The sequence below is a fragment of the Mesoplodon mirus genome (genome assembly GCF_964341445.2).
Source record: "Mesoplodon mirus genome assembly, chromosome: 4".
Lineage (NCBI taxonomy): Eukaryota > Metazoa > Chordata > Mammalia > Artiodactyla > Ziphiidae > Mesoplodon > Mesoplodon mirus.
In genome coordinates, this window is record NC_138979.1 from 180,520,409 (window position 1) to 180,540,662 (window position 20,254).

General features: G+C 48.8%; 1 protein-coding gene across 1 annotated transcript; it reads left to right on the top strand.

Annotated features, from left to right (window-relative positions):
* Positions 1-2,739: 2,739 nt before the first annotated feature.
* On the top strand, positions 2,740-11,865 carry BDKRB1 (bradykinin receptor B1). Its single transcript, XM_082618021.1, has 2 exons — positions 2,740-2,823; positions 10,855-11,865. Exon 2 carries the CDS (start codon positions 10,865-10,867, stop codon positions 11,861-11,863), a length of 999 nt encoding a protein of 332 aa, XP_082474147.1. The 5' UTR covers positions 2,740-2,823; positions 10,855-10,864; the 3' UTR covers positions 11,864-11,865.
* The last annotated feature ends 8,389 nt before the right edge of the window (positions 11,866-20,254 follow it).

Consider the following 20,254-nt stretch of genomic DNA (forward strand, 5'->3'; position numbering starts at 1 on the left):
TCCTAAGAGAGACGCCAGCTATTTTAAGGACTGAGCAGGACCCTCACCACCACCACCCCGCCCCCGCACAAGAGGCTAGGCATACAGGTGTCATTCGTAGAGTTGCACTGGATGAAATATACCAGAGTCTTTGACCTTGAAGAAGCTGCTGGATGTGACTAGGAAGGAGAAGAGACCAAGTGACTCCAGTGCTTCCCGGCTGGAGAGCCGGAAAGTGACCCTGAACTCCAGAGTGGGGACATAACCTCTTCGTCCCCAGCTTCCTACAACTCCAGCGCATCCCTTCCTTGAATCTGCATCGAGCACAGTCCGAGCCCACCTGTACCTGCCTGGGGTCCCGCTGCATCAACACTGAGGACAGTTTCCGGGAGGGTCGGTTTGTCCCGCCCAGCTGGCCAGGCTGTCCTCTGTTTCTGCGTCTTCCACCAAACGGTCTCTGCTGTAATCATTTTTAATTGGTTAAAATAATCATTTTAAATCTGTTAAAATAATTTTTAACACATTAAAAATCAGTTTTATTAACTAACGTATATTAAGTGCACACACTTAATGAACAAAGTGAACAAAGCATTTCACAATCCACTGTAGGACCCTCGATCCGAATACAGATTACAGGAATGCGGAAGCATTCTTCTCCTTCTGGTATAATGATCGGAGAATTGTGATTTCTATGGTTCACAAGACGGGGCCTAATGATTTAGTCAACGTGGATGAACGTTACTTTTGCTACCTCTTAGGGATGGGTTACTATACTTTTCTTGGGTATCTGTGAAGATGTCTTCATTTCAGCCATGTCAACTAATATTTGTGACTTCTATCTATTGCTTTTATGAATACCTAAGCCCACCTCCCCACAAGGGTCCCAGTGCCCAGGGGACTTCCACCCAGAACAGCTCACACCAGGCCTTTGCCATGTCACTCTCAGCGTCCTCCCATCTTCTCCACGTTCCAGGGATCTGTGGTGCCTTCCTACACGTGGGGTTCCCTCACCCTGCCCTCAGACCCCAGAATTCAGACTCCCACACCCCACAGCCCCAGAGGCAGAAGGAGACCCTCTCCTCCCTGGACCAAGGCCCACTTCCCTTTGCCCATCCCGGAAGGCAGCAGTGGGAGCATCCATTTTCTTCAGAGACCTTTCCATTCCACCACAGAGTGGGGCTCCGCAAGGCCTTGGCAGGGCTGCCACAGTGCCACTTACTCAGCCCTCACTAGTGGCATGTGACATACGGACAGTCCCGGCCACGTGGCCCTGCCACGCACAGGCCACTTCTCACAGTGAGGCAAAGCCAAGGTCAGGCCTGCGCACCCCACCTCCCGGCAGGACAGGAGTCATGATATCCTGTGGGTAAACCTGTGTTGGAGCCGGCAGACATGTCCTGAGAGCAGATACTTCTCAGAAACAACCCTGTGCAAACTCACATCAAAGGGAGAAAAGACAACCACCTTCTGCAAAGGCGGGTCTGGCTGGTGAGACTCTGATCTACATTACTAATTAGGAAGCACTGACAACTGGGATTTGGAGAAATTTCTCTAGTTAAAATCTACCCCAACATGATGGCAGGTACTCACCTAACATCTGCATGACTGAAAAAGTCCCAGATCTCTCCTGATACGAAGGGCGCTTCCCCAAAGATAAATTCCAGGTTTCTCCCTAAAATACACATCTGGTCCTTGGAGTGGCCTTTTTTTTTTCAACCTGCTTCCGCAATTTTAAGATGTCCAGCAATGGGAGAAAACTGCTAGGAAATTCAAAGGTGCAATTGGTCTCCAGTGAGGTGTTAGTAACAGAAAAGGGAAACACGGTGAGGAGGCCAGAGTCTGAGGACAAAGGGGACATTTTCTGCTCCAGACACGCCAGGCTAAAGGTGACATCAAGAAATACAAGCAGGGCTTCCCTGGTGGTACAGTGGTTGAGAGTCCACCTGCCGATGCAGGGGACACGGGTTCATGCCCCGGTCCGGGAAGATCCCACATGCCGCGGAGCGGCTGGGCCCGTGAGCCATGGCTGCTCAGCCTGTGCGTCCGGAGCCTGTGCTCCACAACGAGAGAGGCCACAACAGTGAGAGGCCCGCGTATTGCAAAAAAAAAAGAGAGAGAAATACAAGCAGAGCGTCCAAGAGGCAGGACTAGGGTGTAGGGAGGCCTGAGGCCTGAGATTTGGGAGTCACTTTCCAGAAGCTAGAATCAAGCCCTGGTGTGGAAGCATTCTCCTGCACTTAGGGAGCGAGATTAGAACGTCTTCATTTTTAGGAGCTAAGATAGAAAGTAGGCGGCATTCGGTCAAAGGCTGTTGAGGTCTGACTCTCAAAAAATGCCAGAAATGTCAGACTGTCTGAACACGAGGTCCTGAGTGGTTCAACTTGATATCCACAGACTTACATCAAAAACAGACTTCAGAACTGCCAGGGAAGATAAGGGGAAAGTGCATCTGACTTTACTCAGCTCTGCATATTGCATGAGTCAAGCTTTTTGTGGCTCACTCTTTGTTTAAAGGTGTCCACAGTGATGGATTCTTGGCGATGTACCCTTCATGACCAAAATTCAAAGGTGGACATTCAAGTCAGCTCCCACAAAATTAAAGATGGCGATGGTAGTTGAGTAATCGCTTGCTAGCCCCAAAGTGCAAAGTTGTTTTTCTTTCAAAATTCCAGCTTGCTTCCTCTGTCTGAAAGACTCACTTTTTCAGCAGTCCAGCTGGTGACATCACTGTAATTTAAGGCCACCACACTTCCACGGGGCTTCCCAGAACAGAAGATACCTCCAAAGGCAGCTCTCACCAGCAGAAAGCCCAGCTGAAGTTGTGACCTCTTTCATTTTGTCTGGGTAAGTAAATGACCATCTTTTTTTTCTCTCTTATAAGAGTAAAATATAAGAGAAGATCCATATCTCAGGGGGAAAAATTTTCCTTTTACGACTAATATTGGCAGAGCTTTCAGCTTTCTGTTGTTGTATGTTTTTTAAAAAAAAAACAAAACATCATTCGGAATCAATTTAAGAGACTGTATTCCATGCCTACTTTGGGTTTTAGCTGCTTTTCCAGAAGAGGAGGAGGGAGGCTGTTTGGAACAGGAGAGTACTTCCGGCAGCTCTTTACACCAAGGTCCCATGAAACGTGTAGAAGCTAAATACAGTCATCAGAGCTCCGTGTGGACTCTGACCAGTTACAGTCTACAAGTTCCAATTTATAAAAGTCAAATTGCTCTCCCCAGGATCGCTTACAAAATTTCATAACGCCAAAAACTGGTTGGGTTAGTTGTGGATTGAAAACAGTATCTTATGATGTGATTGGGTTGACATCCTTTAATATCTATGTCTATTTCAAATGCCTGTATAATCACCTCACTTCTGAAATTGGAATTAATTTGAAGAAGGCTAATTTGTTGAAGAAGTAGCATGCACCAATGTTTTAATGTGCAGAACTCAGAAAGTATCGCATAGAAATGACAGAATCGCTCATCTCTAGTAGACTTGCCCAATGTCACTCTTGACTTTTTCAGATAAGATCAAATATGACTAATAATATCAATAGCTGATGGTTTTTGAACACGTACTATGTGCCAGGCAAATATCAGAGCTAAGACTCGGAACCAACAAAGGAAGGTTTCTCCTCTCTGGCCAACTTTACATAAACACAGGCAGCAGCTGGTAAAGACAACCTCCTGAAAATAGGCTCGGCTTGAGCAAACACATGCCGTGGCCACAGACCCAGCCGGGTCGCATGGGATGGCGGGCAGTGTCTGCTGAACCAATCAGATTCGAGCTGAAGTAAGAGGTTTCTGCTGGTGGCATAGGTGACAGTTCCTGGTTTCCTGGGCAGGGTGAAGCCTTGACCCATGTATTAGTGTCCAGTTGCTGTTGTAACAAATTAGCACAAATCTAGTGGCTTCAAAGAACACAAATGTGTTATCTTATAGTCCTGGAGGTCAGAAGTTCAAAATCAGCCTCACTGGGCTAAAGTCAGGGTGTTGGCTAGGGCTGTGCTCCTTCTGGAGGCTCGAAGGGAGAAGCTGTTCCTTGCTTTTTCTGGCTTCTAGAGGCTGCCTGTGTTCCTTAGCTCATGGCCCCTTCTCCATCTTCCAAGCCAATGGCATAGCATCTTCTACTCTCTTCCTGCCTTTGATGGCCCCCTACCTCCCTCTTTTACTTATAAATGAAATCACTTTCACTTGTGATGATGCCAAGCCCACCTCCATAATCCAGCATCATCTCCCCATCTCAAGATTCTTACCTCAACCCCACCTGCAAAGCCCCCTTTACCACATAAGGGAACATATTTGCAGGTTCCAGGGACTAGGAGGTGGACATCTTTGGGGACCATTATTCTGCCAACTGAACGGCTCTGGGGTACAGCCCATGGTTTGGACTGGCGGTGCCCGGGCAGCCCCTGCCTCTTGCTGACCTGTGGTCCCTCAGGAGCACACAGGAGCCAGGCCCCCTTCACTGCCTCCCAAAGCCACCCTTTCCTGCCCAGACACCCACACTTCAGAGGGGACTCGACCCCTGTCCCACAACGTTCAAGGTGACCTGGAGGAGGAAAGGGAGGGAAGCAAAGCAGACCACATCCGGGGTCTCTCTCAGCGTCCACAACAAACCGCTTCCCTCCTTCCAGCTTCTTCTTAAACCTCCTGGTGGTGAAAGCTCCAAGGCTGGAGACGAATGATAATCCCACTGCCAAGAAGACAGCCCCTCCTGGAACTCAGCTTTCTGGAATTTTAGTTCCTTAGTTTCCTGGTGTGCTAGGTGCCAGGTAATCCCTGAACTGTTCCACAGCTCAGGAAGAGCAGAAAAGGGGTCTCTTGGTACTTTCCAACCTCATGTTCTGACACCAGGGTAGCCCACATGAAGGAGAGGTTGCTTACACTCGGAGGCACCAGGACACTTTATCATCACATTATTATTACTACCGTAGTTATCACCATTATTATTGTTGTGGTGGTTATCATCATTCGAGCCTCATATTTGATGCTTTGCAGTCTACAAGGGGATTCTACAGGTATAGTCTCCTTCAAGCTTCACCATGACTCTTTGTAATAACTGCCGTTATTCCCATTCTACAGATGAACAAACTGAGGCTCAGAGAAGTTATCTGACTTGCCCAGAATCACAGCTTGGTGACCCCAGGACCCAAGCCCAGGCTCCCTAACATGAGGCCCATTCTCTTTATGGTCACAGCACGCTGGGTAAAAGAGGCCTGACCCTGAGCTGGGCCTGGAAGAAGAGCCATGTATAAACAGACTGGCTCCTATCACCGTATGAATGTAGGCAAGTAATTTCATTTCTCTTCACCTCCGTTTGCCCATCTGTACAATGGGCACAAGACAGCCATCCCTCCTCCCAGGCATGTTGTCAGGATCAGGTTACCTAAAGCCCAGCACAGCCCACAGATCACAGGTGTGGCTGACAGTGAAGGGTCAGATCTGGCATCAGGGGCTTACTCTGCAGCCCCAGTGTCGGTGGGAGATTGGGGCTGAGACGAAGATGTTCGGGTTTTCCGTGGCACATAGAGCTTCCTCAGCACGTGCAGAGAAGCACACAGGAAGGAATGGCATGAGGCCCAACGGCAGTCTCAGGAAGCAGCTCCCACACGTGTGTGTAGTACAAGGGGGCTGCCGGGAGAGGGGGCATGGAGGGGCCACCAGGTATCTGAGAAATCAGGTTTGCTGAGTGTATTGCTTTCCTGTGGCTGCCAGAGCAAATTACTACAAAACACTAAAAACTAATTATATTATATTGATGGAGTTATAAAGTAGTTCTAATCAAAAGCTTTTTTTTTTTTTTTTTTTGCGGTACGCGGGCCTCTCACTGTTGTGGCCTCTCCCATTGCGGAGCACAGGCTCCGGACGCGCAAGCTCAGTGGCCATGGCTCACGGGCCCAGCCGCTCTGCGGCATGTGGGATTTTCCCGGACCGGGGCTCGAACCCGTGTCCCCTGCATCGGCAGGCAGACTCTCAACCACTGCACCACCAGGGAAGCCCTCAAAAGCTATTTTAAAAAAATATGTATATTTAATTATATATACATGTATATATATGCATATACACACACACACACCAATGAATCGGTTATATTATATCCATGGAGTTATAAAAGTAGTTCTAATCAGGGCTTCCCTGGTGGTGCAGTGGTTGAGAGTCTGCCTGCTGATGCAGAGGACACGGGTTCATGCCCCGGTCCGGGAGGATCCCACATGTCGCGACAACAAAAAAAATAGTAGTTCTAATCAAAAGCTATTTTCAAAATAATTATATATTTAACTGTATGTATTTATGTGTATACACACACACACACCCCAACTAATTGGTTATATTACACTGATGGAGTTATAAAGCAGTTCTAGTCAAAAATAGTTTTTCCAAAAAAGTCTAAGTATATTCATTAAAGCAAAATGAACGATTTTCTTTATGTTAATTAACTGAACATTGAAAAATAACATAAGCAAAATAATTAGTTTGGGTACATATGCAAGTGCTACAATTAGCTTCTTGGGCTTGTACCTGACTCTCATATGTCTCTGGCATTTTCCAGAGAATGTATTTTTCTCTCAATATGGTCTTATTATTTTTAATGATTCCATATAATTGCCTAAATTCTTTTTCCTTCAAATTTTATGGTTAATAAATTTAAATTAGCGCCTTCAATTGACTCTTCTCTTGGACCAGAAAATATTTAATGAAGAAAATGTTCTCTCTGCAGGTGTTGAGGTATCTGATAAACTCTGAGCAAATTCTGCCAAGCAGAGGCTATTCTCAAGTCTAATTCTTTGCATATGGAATTATGTAAATATTTCAGCCCAGATATTTTCACAGGTGCTGTCTTTTTGCCTCAGTTTGAGTTCCTTCAACAAATATTTTCATCACATTAAACTCTTCAGATAAGTTGTAGCTATTTATAAGTTTTGATTGCTTTGTCAAATTTAGATGTTGCAGATCCGGGGCTGTCCCAATTTCATCTCAATTTTGTACAAAATATGAACTTCTCCAATTGAAAAGATGCTTCCCACAAATTGAGACATTCCAAAGCTCGTTATAAAATTAAAAAATTAAATCCTGTGCACCATTTGACCTCTCATCGCTTAGTTTGATCATTTTCTCCCTTGCTTTTTTAGCTATAAATTTCAATTATTTTCTGCATAAAATTTTGTCTTCAATAACTACAATCTGCTAAAAGCTCCAAAAGCTGCTGTTTTGGTGCTCCATTCATTGAATACTTGCTCGAAGATTCCTCATTGATTTGGAACAAAATTCAACAAAAATTCTCAACTCTGTTGTAACAAATAGTTGAATAACATTTTAGGGCACTTAGTGTCTTCTAAAATTGATTTATGGGGCTTCCCTGGTGGCACAGTGGTTGAGAGTCCACCTGCCGATGCAGGGGACGCGGGTTCGTGCCCCGGTCCGGGAAGATCCCACATGCCTCAGAGCAGCTGGGCCCGTGAGCCATGGCCGCTGAGCCTGCGCGTCCGGAGCCTGTGCTCCGCAACGGCAGAGGCCACAACAGTGAGAGGCCCGCGTACCACAAAAAAAAAAAAAAAAAATTGATTTATTATGGGCAGCAGAGAAAGAAAATGCATGCTAAAGTTGTTTTAATTCCTCATCAAGGGAATTCCCTGGCGGTCCAGTGTGTAGGACTCTGTGCTTTAACTGCCGAGGGCATGGGTTTGATCCCTGGTTGGGGAACTTCACAAAGATTTCACAAGCCTCACGGCATGGCCATAAAAAATTCCTCATCAACTTCATCACAAAAGTTCGTAGTTCAGTAATTCTGAACTACAAATCTTATGTTTTAGAATTTTGTAAATCTTGTCAAATATAACCTCCATATCAATCGGTAAAATACTGAAACGTGTTTATATGCAATTACAAATTGTGTGTGCACCATGAACTGTTCAAAGTACATTTCTGCTTCATCGGTCTCTTATATTAGCAAGAATATTGTTGTTAGCATGACCCTGGGCTCCACCAAAATGTGTGTGATCATCAGAAAAATACAACTTTCTCTCCAATGTGAACAATTTAAAGTGAATGTAGGACTTCCCTGGTGGCGCAGTGGTTAAGAATCCGCCTGCCAATGCAGGGCACACGGGTTCGAGCCCTGCTCTGGGAAGATCCCACATGTCGCGGAGCAACTAAGCCCGTGCGCCACAACTACTGAGCCTGCACTCTAGAGCCCACGAGCCACAACTACTGAAGCCCGCGCGCCTAGAGCCCATGCTCCGCAACAAGAGAAGCCACTGCAATGAGAAGCCCGCAACGAAGAGCAGCCCCCGCTCGCCACAACTAGAGAAAGCCCGTGTGCTCCAACAAAGACCAAATGCAGCCAAAAATAAAAATAAATTAATTTTTTTAAAAAGTGAATGTAGAATAGCATTCACAAAATGTCCATTGCTTCACTTTGCCAGAGTGAACTCTCAAAAGTTTTGCTTTGATTCCATGAACTGGATAAAAAAATTGAATCATGATTGGAATTGACTGATTTTTCTATTTGAAGACTCTGAGGATACTGGTATCAAGCTGGCACCATTTCACTGTCCGTGGATTTCTTATGGAGCAGTCACGTTAATCAGCCATCACTTCATTTCTGTGTGTGCACAAGATAACCTGACACTAAAAATGAGCTGAATTAACTTTAAGAACAGTCGTTTGCTCTAAGTGAAAAATCACAGCATCTTCTGCAGTAATGTGGGTGAAATCAACGTCTTAGGGCTGATCTTTGAAAAATACCAACTTCTGAATTAGCAGCTTTGTGTTAGGTTTCCTTGTGGTCAGGGAAAGCGCTACAGCCCCCATCACGATATAAACGTCAACAAACATTTTGTGCAAGTTACACGTTCATCATTGACTTCCCTCAGAGACAGAAGTTCAGGACTTAAATTTTCATTAAACGTTCTTTTTTTGCTCATTGTTGCCAGAAGGACTCATTGCAAAATTGAAAAGTATTGCCAAATAACAAAATAAATACTTCATTGTGGATTTACGCCCTGAAATCAATGACAAAAGAAGAGTGTCCTTTCTCTTCCATATGCTCTGGGTCAGACCCTATAAACCACGGATACGTCATAGCCTCCTAACCCGTCATTTCCCGTGTCCTCTGCTGACCTGTCAATAGGCAGCCCAGCAGCTGATTCTCTTCTCTGCCTACATTCTCCCTTGGTGATTTCATCCAGTCCTGTGACTTTAAATACCAAATACCATCCGTGTGATTATAGCTCCCAATGATGTATCACTGTCTCAGACGTGGTCTCTCAACACCAGTGCTGTGTAGCCAGCTGCCCCAGTATGCCCACCTGATGTCCAACAGACAGCTCAGCCTTCACATGTCCAGACGTGAACCCCCGATCTTCCCCGCCAAAAAACCTGCTCCATCTTCACTCTGTCATCTCCGGTTCAGTTAACTGCAACTTCCTATCTCCAGGTGCTCAGGCCCAAAATCTAAGCATCATGCAGTTCCTCTTGTGTCATAACCCATATCCGATTGGAAATCATGGTGATTCTACCTTCGGACTCTATCTAGAGCCTGATCGCAGCTCACCGCTTCCATGGCTGCCCCTCCCCGGCTAACAGGTTTATTCAGTATACTTATTGTCATTGCCTCTCTCCTCCCACAAGGCTAGAAGCACCTTGAGGGCAGGGGGTTTTGCCTGTTTGATTCACTGCTATGTCCCAAATACCTAGAACGGTGCCTAGCACATGGTGTGTGCTCAGTACATACTTGTCCAGTGGATGAATGAATGGAGAGACCCATGGATTTTACCCGATGTGAATGGCACAGTGTGTGGGTTACAGTGTCACAGTGAGAAGGTCATCACGTCCTCCTCAGATGAGAAAAGTCGGGCTCAGAGACACAAAGTGGTTGCCTAAGACTGCAGAGCCAAAAGGACTTTCCTGAGATCAGCTCTCTTACGCAATATCTTGTGCTGGATACTATGAGTTTTGCCCAGTTGAAGGGAAGGACTCTTAGGCATCACTAAGGATAATGATGATGATGACAGTAGCTAAGGGGTAGCACGTGCCTACAAAGAGCCAGGAACCCTTTGAAGCACTTTGCATATATTAACTCATCCAGGTGGGCGGAGGATTTTTAGGTGTGGAGCCCCAGAAACCCCACACCTTCTACTACTGACCTCACCTCCTCCACCCTACTGGTCCCAGTCCCAGTGGATCAGCACCCCTGAGGGCCGGGCCTCTTCCTTGCTTCATTCCATCTTCGGTCATCGACCACTGTCTCCATGTCTGCCTCCCTCTAGATGGTGAGCTCCTTCAGGGGGCTGGGCCCTGTTCCCTGTATCTCCAGCACCTGGCAAAGTACTGGCACAAAGTAGGTGCTTCTTAAATCAAACACGAGCACCTACTTTTGTTTAATGAAACACTGCTAATAACAATGGTATGGTTGTAAATAAGACTCATCCTCGCCTTCCATTGAGCGCTTCCTCTAAGCCAGGCGACCAGGCCAAGCTCTCCACAGATACACTCGCCAGTCCTTGCCACAATCCCACAAGAGGGATACAATTAGTTCCAATGTTCAAAAAGGAAAATAAAAGTCAGTGGGTCTAAGTGGCCCACACCAAGTAGTTACGTCAAGATTTGAACTCGGGTTTCAAAAGCCCTGGTCCTTTCCTTTATATCTGGGGTCGTGAAACTTTTCCTCTAAGGGAATAAGGGGCAAATATTTTCAGTTTTGCAGGCCAAAGGGTCACTGTTGCAACCGCTCAACTCTGCTGTTGTAACACAAAAGGTAAATGAATGGATGCAGCTGTGTGCCAATAAAACTTTATTTTCCAAAACTGGGGATGGGCTGGATGGGCCGCAGGCTAGAATGGGCCGCCTCCTGTGTGATGCTCTGTGATGTTCATTGCAGGTCACCGTGGATGGCCTCCCGGACCCTCCTGGAGCTCCAGCCCTCCAACCAGAGCCAGCTCCCGCCTCCAAATGCCACGTCCTGTGACAGTGCTCAGGAAGCCTGGGACCTGCTGCATAGAGTCTTACCCACATTTATCATCACCATCTGCTTCTGTGGGCTGCTGGGAAACCTCTTTGTGCTGTCCGTCTTTCTCTTCACCCGACGGCGTCTGAACACGGCAGAAATCTACCTGGCCAACCTGGCGGCTTCCGACCTGGTGTTCGTCTTGGGCTTGCCCTTCTGGGCAGAGAACATCTGGAAGGAATTCAACTGGCCTTTCGGAGCCCTCCTCTGCCGCGTGGTCAACGGTGTCATCAAGGCCAATCTCTTCATCAGCATCTTCCTGGTGGTGGCCATCAGCCAGGACCGCTACTACGTGCTGGTGCACCCCATGGCCAGCTGGAGGCGGCGGCGACGGCGGTGGGCTCAGGCCACCTGCGTGCTCATCTGGGCCGTGGGGGGCCTCCTAAGTATCCCCACGTTCCTGCTGCGCTCCGTCAAAGCTGTCCCGGAACTGAACATCTCTGCCTGTGTGCTGCTGTACCCCAGCGAGGCCTGGTCCTTTGCAAGGATGGTGGAGTTAAATGTGCTGGGGTTTCTTCTCCCCCTGGCTGCGATTGTCTTCTTCAACTATCACATCCTGGCAGCCCTGCGAGGGCGGGGGGAGGTCAGCAAGACAAGGCACGGGGGGCCCACGGATGGCAAGACCACGGCCCTGATCCTCATGCTCGTGGCTGCCTTCCTGCTCTGCTGGACCCCCTACCACTTCTTTGCCTTCCTGGAATTCCTGTTCCAGGTGTGGGCTGTCAGAGGCTGCTTCTGGGAGAATTTCACCGACCTGGGCCTGCAATGTGCCAACTTCTTTGCTTTCATCAACAGCTGCCTGAATCCAGTGATTTATGTCTTTTGGGGCCGGCTTTTCAGGACCAAGGTCTGGGAACTTTATAAACGATGCATCCCTAGATGACTGACTCCTATCCACGTCCCCTTCAACTTTTCTGGAATAATTAAAACAGCAGGGAGGGACTTCCCTGGGGGCACACTGGTTTAGAATCCGCCTGCCAATGCAGGGGACACGGGTTCGATTCCTGGTCCGGGAAGATCCCACATGCTGCGGAGCAAGTAAGCCCGTGTGCCACAACTACTGAGTCTGCGCTCTGGAGCTGGAGAGCCACAGTTACTGAAGCCCACATGCCACAACTACTGAAGCCCGTGAGCCACAACTACTGAAGCCTGTGCACCTAGAGCCCACGCTCTGCAACAAGAGAAGCCACCGCAATGAGAAACCTGAGCACTGCAACGAAGAGTAGCCCCCGCTTGCCGCAACTAGAGAAAGCCTACGTGCAGCCACAAAGACCCAACGCAGCCAAAAATAAATAAATTTATTTTAAAAAAATAAATAGCAGGGAGCCAAGAAGTGTGACTTCCTCATCAACTATTACTGACGTAATAAATACTACTGTAATAAGCTGAATGATGGTCCCCCAAGATCACCAGGACCTAGTCCCTGGAACCTGTAAATGTTTATAGGGTAATGGGGACTTTGCAGATGTAATTAAGCGAAGGATCTTGAGATGGGAAATTATGCTGGGTTATCTGGGTGACCCAATGTCATCACAAGGGTCTTTATAAAGAGGAGGCAGAAGTGTCAGAGACAGAGAAGGCTGGAGGGATACGATGAAGGGACCACAGGCCAAGAATTGCAGGTCCCCTGTCGAGACGTGAAATGGCAAAGAAATGGATCCGCCCTGGAGCCTCCTTCTGGAACCAGCCCTGCTGACATCTTGATTTCAGCCCAGTGACATTTCAGATGCCTGGTCTCCAGAACCAGAAGATAATAAATCTGTGTTGTTTTTAAGTCACCGAGTTTATGGTTAATTTGTCCCAGCGGTAGGAAACCAGTTTCCAGGAAGCATCTCTTGTTACATTTCCACTTGCCTGTCCATCCAGAATGTTCTAAGTTAACTGCTAGGACTAGAGAGAGGACATAGCTAGAGAGCCTATCCACAAGGAACTTGCATAGATCGAAATGATTATAGTATTAAAAAAAGTAAATGAGAAATCGCATGCATGCGACACAGACCCAGTACCTGGAGCATTCAGAGGGAAAGGGGATGATCTCCTTCTAGGGTTATCACAAAAGAGGCTGTGAAGGGAGTGAACTGTGAGCTGAGTTTGACAGGGGGTAGAATCTGGTACATGGAGAGAGGGAGAAAGGGCTGGTAGAGGCAGGACCGCACACACAGGTAGAAAGCATGGGCTGCAGGTGAAAGGATATCTACCGAACACTTAATGCTTCAGTGCCTTTCTTGCTGCGAGGGTCCCAGTGGTGAGCCTGAGAAAGTCTGTCTTCCAGGAGGCCGTGGCAACGGGGACGATCGTGAGGACAGTGTCACAGTGTGGGATGATCCACCGCCAGGTGAAAGCAGGTGCTCTGAGAGCAGAGACAAGGGGTGTCCAGCCTGGGGTGCTGGGAGGGGACGTCTCGAGAGGGTTTCCCGGAGGAAGAGATAGAAACGCTGAGTCCCAAAAGACAAGCAAAATGGGGGAAAGGAGTGTTCCAGAGAAAAGAAACGAATCAGATCCGGAGACAGGATGGTTCACAGGTTAAGGAGGAGGATGAAGGAAGGAAGGATGAGGTGGCCCTGGAGGGGTTCGAGGTTTGAGGAGGATGCACGTGTTGGGAGGATCTATGAGGGTCAAGGGCAGGGAGGGAAGCCTGAAGGCGTTCCAGGGGCTTTGAGGGCCCGGCTGGAGCCAGGAGGCATGCATTTCTTATGTGAATTACTCTAGCCAAGCTCAGCGGGCCCAAGAACAGCAGACAGTGGATGGCTCCAGAGTTGGGGATTTGTCAGATGGGCAGCCAACGTTCAAGGGCGTTGGGGATTCTGGTTATACTATGGGACATGGCTCAATCGGGGAAGAAAATGAACATAGGAGATGAGAGAAGCGGAGTGCTGTTGATGTGGTTAAAGAACAGGCGTAGCAGGTGTACCTAGATGAGAGGGCCAGAAAAATAGGAGGCTGTGGCCACAGAGTAAGAGTGTTGGCACAGAACCTTCCAAAGGTGGGGCCATCCCAGGAGATGACAAGGACCAAGGGCGGCCATGGCATCGCATGGTTGGAATAGAAGGACAAGACAGTCAAAGACTAGCGAGGTGAGGGATGGGTTATCAGGCAGGCAAGATGATGGAAGGACCTGGGGAGGAGGGGCCAGTGGGCCAAGTGCCAAGGCCAGTCTCCATGGAACAGTGTGGGACGGCGGAGGAGCAGCCTCTCCTGCTGCACAGGAAGGACTGGTCCTTATGCGATAGCAGCAAAGACCCAGATTCATTCAAGAAATGGAAAGGGCGCCGGTGTTGTGGAGCCTGGTGTCGGAGCAGCTGGCAGGGGCTGGGCCACCAGGCCCTCCTAAGCTATCAGGGACAATGCTTTGATCGGTGCCCCAGCCCCTGTAGGTTTCCTGGAGAGCAGAGAGAGGCTCAGGTGGCCTGGATTTAGGTCAACAAGCAGGATCCCGCCTCCACACGTATCTAATCTGGACCACACGGTGTTTAACTAATATTTAAATTCCATACAAAAAATCCATCTTTGGGGCTTCCCTTGAACACTTGGAAGCTCTTGCAATGCTGAATCTGCGCTCATTCCTTCATCTGATATGTATTGAGCATCTGCTTTTGCCAGGCACTTAAGTAGGGAACTTAAGCAGGAAACAAGACAGAGGAGCATCCCTGGTCCTCTTGGAGCTGACCTCCTGGGGCTTCCCCAGGGCACCAGTTCTTCGGAGCCGAGTAGCTGCACCCCTGCTGACAGAGCAGGCCTCTTCCCCAGGGGTGGAGGCTGCACTCACTCGGCTTGCTTGCCTCCAGCGCAATGCAATTTCTGAGCCCCTGCACAGGAATCCAGTGAGCGAAGCCCCGTAGCAAAGTGGCCAGAATAAGCAGAAGTATCAGGCAGGAAGAGAGAGTTGGAAAGAGAAAATGACATCCAGTCTCTTGTGCAGTGACCTTCCTTCTTTCTCAGCCCCTGCTTTAAAGCTGTAGCTTACAACAACCCTTATAGGGCTTGCAAAGAACAATCCCACGTTCTAGAAGAGCGTGCTGGCCTGAGAAATCAGAACATTGCTCATTGGCCTGAAGTTCAACAGTAGACAGTCAACACAGGCTCTGATAAGCAAACGCCTGACTTATGGAATGCCCGTCACATTTACCAAAGCACAGTGCACAGTCCTACAGCAGGACAGAAATTGGCAAACCCCACAATTAGGATTCTGTTGTTCTTCTACTGGGAAGGTCAGTTATTCATTTGCAGATGAGGAAATTCCTGCCTTGGTTAACAGGATCAAGGCTGAGGGAGACATTAATATTTTTGAGTTCCCATGAGTTGACGTGCCTGCCGGGAATATTTCACACCTGGGTCCAGGCCCGGGCCTCACCTTGTAGGGCTAACTAACATCTGGCATGGCAGGTTAGCAAGGGGTCTCCTAGCATCCCAGCTCCAGCGCCCCAGCTCCCACTCTCTCTCTCTCTCTCTCTCTGAATGGCCGAGAACAGACATGGAGCTTCTTCTCCAATCCACTTCCAGCTTTGGGCCTGTCATGTGGGTCCATGGCCGCTGGCCTCCCTCCCCCACCGCATCCACCATCCCATCCATCATGGGCACTGAGAAGCGCTAAGCCCCCCCTAAATCCCAGCCTGGGGAGATTCCCCAGTGTCACAGTAGACATGGGCAGTTTCTTGTCCTCCGGAGGTGAGTCACAAGTTTGATAAAGAGCAGGTGGGAAGTTCCCTCCTATGACCTACAAGAGGCTTTAAATATCATCAAAATGAGTGCATGTCAAACTGGTGCCATCTGAATAAAAGCTGAACAATTATATCAACGTCAGCTTCCTGGCTGTGATATTGTACCATACTGAGGTAAGATGTTACCACTGAGGGATACTGAGTAAAGAGTACGAGGGATCTATGAATCTAATAACAAGTTTTAAAAAGAAAATATGGGCTTCCCTGGTGGCGCAGTGGTTGAGAGTACGCCTGCCGATGCAGGGGACACGGGTTCGTACCCCAGTCTGGGAGGATCCCACGTGCCGCGGAGCAGCTGGGCCCGTGAGCCGTGGCCGCTGGGCCTGCGCATCCGGAGCCTGTGCTCCACAACGGGAGAGGCCACAGCAGTGGGAGGCCACAGTACTGCAAAAAAACCAAAAAAGAAAATATCATCAAGCTCAGCCCCTCCATTTCACAGACAAGGACACCAAGGCCCAGAGATGGGTGGAGAATTACCCAAGGTTACCCAGTGAGCTGGACTCCTGGGGCAGGGCTCTGTCCAGACCAGGGATGCCCACGAGGCTGGCAGTTCAGAGAAGAGACCTGAGTGCCAGGGATGCCACCATTTGCGTTGCCTTGATGGTGGCAGAGCTCCCTGTATCTGGGGTCGGATTTAAGGCGGTGAGCAGGAGGCCAGGCTTACTTTCCAGGAGTTTCGGGAGACAGAAAAGTATCAGAAGGCCATGCCACTCAATGGAGGCTCTGAGCAGGGGAGTGTCATATTCAGGCCTGCATTTCAGAGAGATCACTTCACTAGAACATGGAGGATGGCCTGAAGAGCGTATCGGTCATCTATCGCTGCATAAAAAACACCCCCAAACTTAATGATTTAAAACAAGCACCTTAGCTCACAGTTCCGTAGTTGACCACGTGGGCTGGGTTCAGCTGGGTGGTTCTTCCACTGGTCTTGGCTGGCTTCACCCGCCCACCTGTGATAAGCAGCCAGTCAGCCAGTGGCTCTGCTTCTGGGGATTGAGCGGGGGATGCAGTAGGCACAGAGCTGACCTCGGATAGAGTTAAAAACCACAGTGGGATAGGCGTAATGATGGTGGGCTGGGCAGCACCCCAACCGTGACCTTCCCAAACTCAGGTGGAATCAGAGCCGCTAATTCATTCAGTGCTTTGACTACACATATTGAGTGTTCAATCCAGGCCGGGTATTGTGCCAGGCATAGGGGCGCAGAGTACATAAGGCTTTTCGTACCTTCAGAGAGTTCACAGGATGTGGAAGAGATCAGCCAGTGCAGCCTGTTCAATTTACTGACGGAAAAACTGAGGCCCAGAATGCTTTGCCCGTCCCATGGTGACACCATCCACGTGGGGTCTGGGATCAGGGCCAGCTCTTCTCCTGCCATGTCTAGTCCTCCAGCCCTGTCAAGTGGCTCCCTGGAAAACACTCCCTGAGATAAGCTTGTCTTTCCAATGGAAGTGCCTTTGCCCAGTGTTGATGGAGGCACTGGGAGGGGCAGGAAACCCTTCCTCACTCTTCTGCGCTAGACATGACTGCTGCTCTCCAACAATTCTAGTTCCCTGTCCTTCTGGGAAGTGGGAGGATTGAACTTCCTCACCCTGTTGAAGCTAAGAGTGGCCTTTGCACTTCTTGGGCCAATGTGAGGGCACCAGTGGGTCACTTCTAGGCAGGAGCATTTAAGAGCAGAGTCCTCTGGGACCTCCTTTCCTTGCCATAGTGAACCCTGGGGACTTGCGTCAAGACCGTGGTGTCATTAAGATGTACAGCCCATCAGCCTGGACCCCTGAAGGACTAGAAGAGCAGGGCCCCTGTGTTAAACATGCAGCATGAGTGAGAAATCAACCTTTGTTGCTCTTAAGCTACAGAGTTGGGGGATGTGTTTTACTGCAGCAGAACCTAGCTCATCCTCACTGATTCACCAGGTTTCAATGAGGAAGGTCTGCTCCCTAAACTCTGGGCCTCTTGCCCACCCCTTACTCCTCTCCAAGGAAGAAAAGTGATTTATCTGATTGATCAGTTTCAAAAAAAAAAAAAAAAAAGAGAGAGAGAACTGAGCCTACAGAGTGTATTTCCCTCCTCCGTACTCACACTTTGGGAAGTGCTGTCTGCAGACCCCGGGCTTCTCTCAGCCATGAGGTTCTTCCTCAGAGGCGGGAAACTGTCAGCACTGTCTGGGCCTGTGTGGGTAAGTCAGCCTGATTCTGGGATTCAGAACTAAGAAGCCCATTGTTGTCACATGCCTGAGTTACACTGTCCAACCGAGTTCTTCTCAGTAACAAAGATAACGGGCTTCCCTGGTGGCGCAGTGGTTGAGAGTCTGCCTGCCGATGCAGGGGACATGGGTTCGTGTCCCAGTCTGGGAAGGTCCCACATGCCGCGGAGCGGCTGGGCCCGTGAGCCATGGCCACTGAGCCTGCGCGTCCGGAGCCTGTGCTCCGCAATGGGAGAGGCCACAGCAGTGAGAGGCCCGCGTACCGAAAAATAAATAAATAAATACATAAATAACGTGGTGGCCCCATCTGCTGACTCCTGTTGCCTCCTTTAGTTCAGAACTGAGGCAGGAAAACAGGAGTGTCCTCAAACCCCAGCTCCTGTTACCTTGCCCATCCCTTACTCCACGGGACTCAAGTTCCAAACATATTGCATAAAAACATGAAAGCCTGTTGGTGAAATGCATAACTGATTCCTGAGAATTTTCACAAAATACCTTAGCAAGGTTGATGCAGCGTTCTTAGCACTAAGGACATTTGGGCCCAGCTCTTTGTTGTGAGGCCTGGCCTGGGCATTGTAGGATGTTTAGCAGCATCTCAGGACTCTACCCGCTAGAAGCCAGGAGCATCTGCCCTCCCCCAGTGTGACAACCAAAATGTCTCCAGATACGACCAAATGTCCTCTGGGAGCAAATCATCCCCCATCCCCAGCTGAGAACCACATTTTGGCTGATCGGATCCAGTTACTCAACAAAGATCTCTAGGAAAGGCTAGTGATCTGGGGGGACTTCTTGGAGGCGGTAGAATGTCAGCCCTTGAAGGACTGAACTTAACAAAGGGAAGGGGAGAAGCCATGGCGCTAGGATATTGTGAGCAAAGGGAGGCTTGGAGGCCGGCACGCTTGGAGGTTGGCGGGGTGGGGAGCGGGGACTGCACAAACAACAGGTGGAATGATTAAATAGCCAAACACAGAGAATCACTCAGCATTGTACATGCAATAAATGTTTGCTAATATCACAGCAGAAGCTCTCCTCCAGTCCAAACAGTGACATCGTTTATAGCAACTAGCCATCATTGATTCTGGCATCATTCCCAGTGTTTAACAATAAATACCCCTCACCTACACCCTGTGGCTTCTCCCAATGTTATTTTCCCCGCATCATACTATAGCCAACCTTGTGATGGGGGTGGAGGGGCGGGTAAGACTGGGAAAGAGGGAGCAAAGGGAAGAATGTGATTCAGTCATAATGAGCAAAATATCACATTTTAAGGAAAGACAGGGTCCAGCAGACCTGGCTGAGAGGGAGGCCACTGAGATGAGCATGGAGGTGCATGGGTCATCCTGTCTTTATTTAAAATGTCACCTTTTGTTCATCATGGGTGTTTGGCATTCATTTTGAGTTTTGAAAAACATTGCATTGAATTATTATCTTGATTACTGCTGTGCTCCTGTACTCACCCCCGCTTCCTTAAACTTTGTGCCCAAGGCGAGGGCCTCAGCCGCCACACCCTAGCCCCAGCCTGGAGTGGCAGGATTCAGGGCTGGGACTGCATTCCCAGTAGAGGAATGAATTAGCAGAGAAGCTTAAATAGCCTTATGTTTCAGACTCACCTTTACATACCCCCTGCTGGGAAAACACAACAAAAATCTTTATCTGAATATAAAGCACATTTCTGTTGTCTCAGGCCCCAAATATTCCCTTATCAACCTGTTGTGAAAACTGCATCAGGGCAACTTTCACAAACCTCGGGGATTGAGAGAGGGGCTGGCGGTGCTTTACCCCTCAACCCAGTATTTACAGGGAGAAATTAATTGTGAAATCACATGACGTTTTTATTTTAAATTTAAGCCATTTCCTCGACCAAGAGGACGCTGCCACAGACTAGCCTTGGGAAAGGGTAGGGATAGTTAGGATTTTTCCAAAACCTTCCCACCGTGTGCGGGGTCAGAATTTGCGCAGGCTCAGATGGGCTGCAGAGGCTTCAGAGGGGGCAAATGCTGGAAACCAAAGTTCCACTCAGGAGGGGAGCGGGCGCCCCCTGCTGGCCTCGAAGGAGGAGTGCTCTTTCCCCAGAAATGTTTCTGCACAAATATTCAAAGCAGGTCCTTGAATGGGTTACAACAGATAGGTTACAAAGCTTAACAAAACATGGAAACGTGAACTTGAGCCCTGCTGGTGGGTATGCCAGTAGGTACAACTTCTATAAGAGGGCAATTGGCAAGAGCCACTCAAATTTTAAATGGGTGTCACATATCATTGATTCAGTGTTTTCCCTCGTAGTGATCCATCCAACAGATAAACTGAGACAGGCTGATCTTGGGTGGCCTCGGCCAGCAGCGGCTTGAAGCAGGG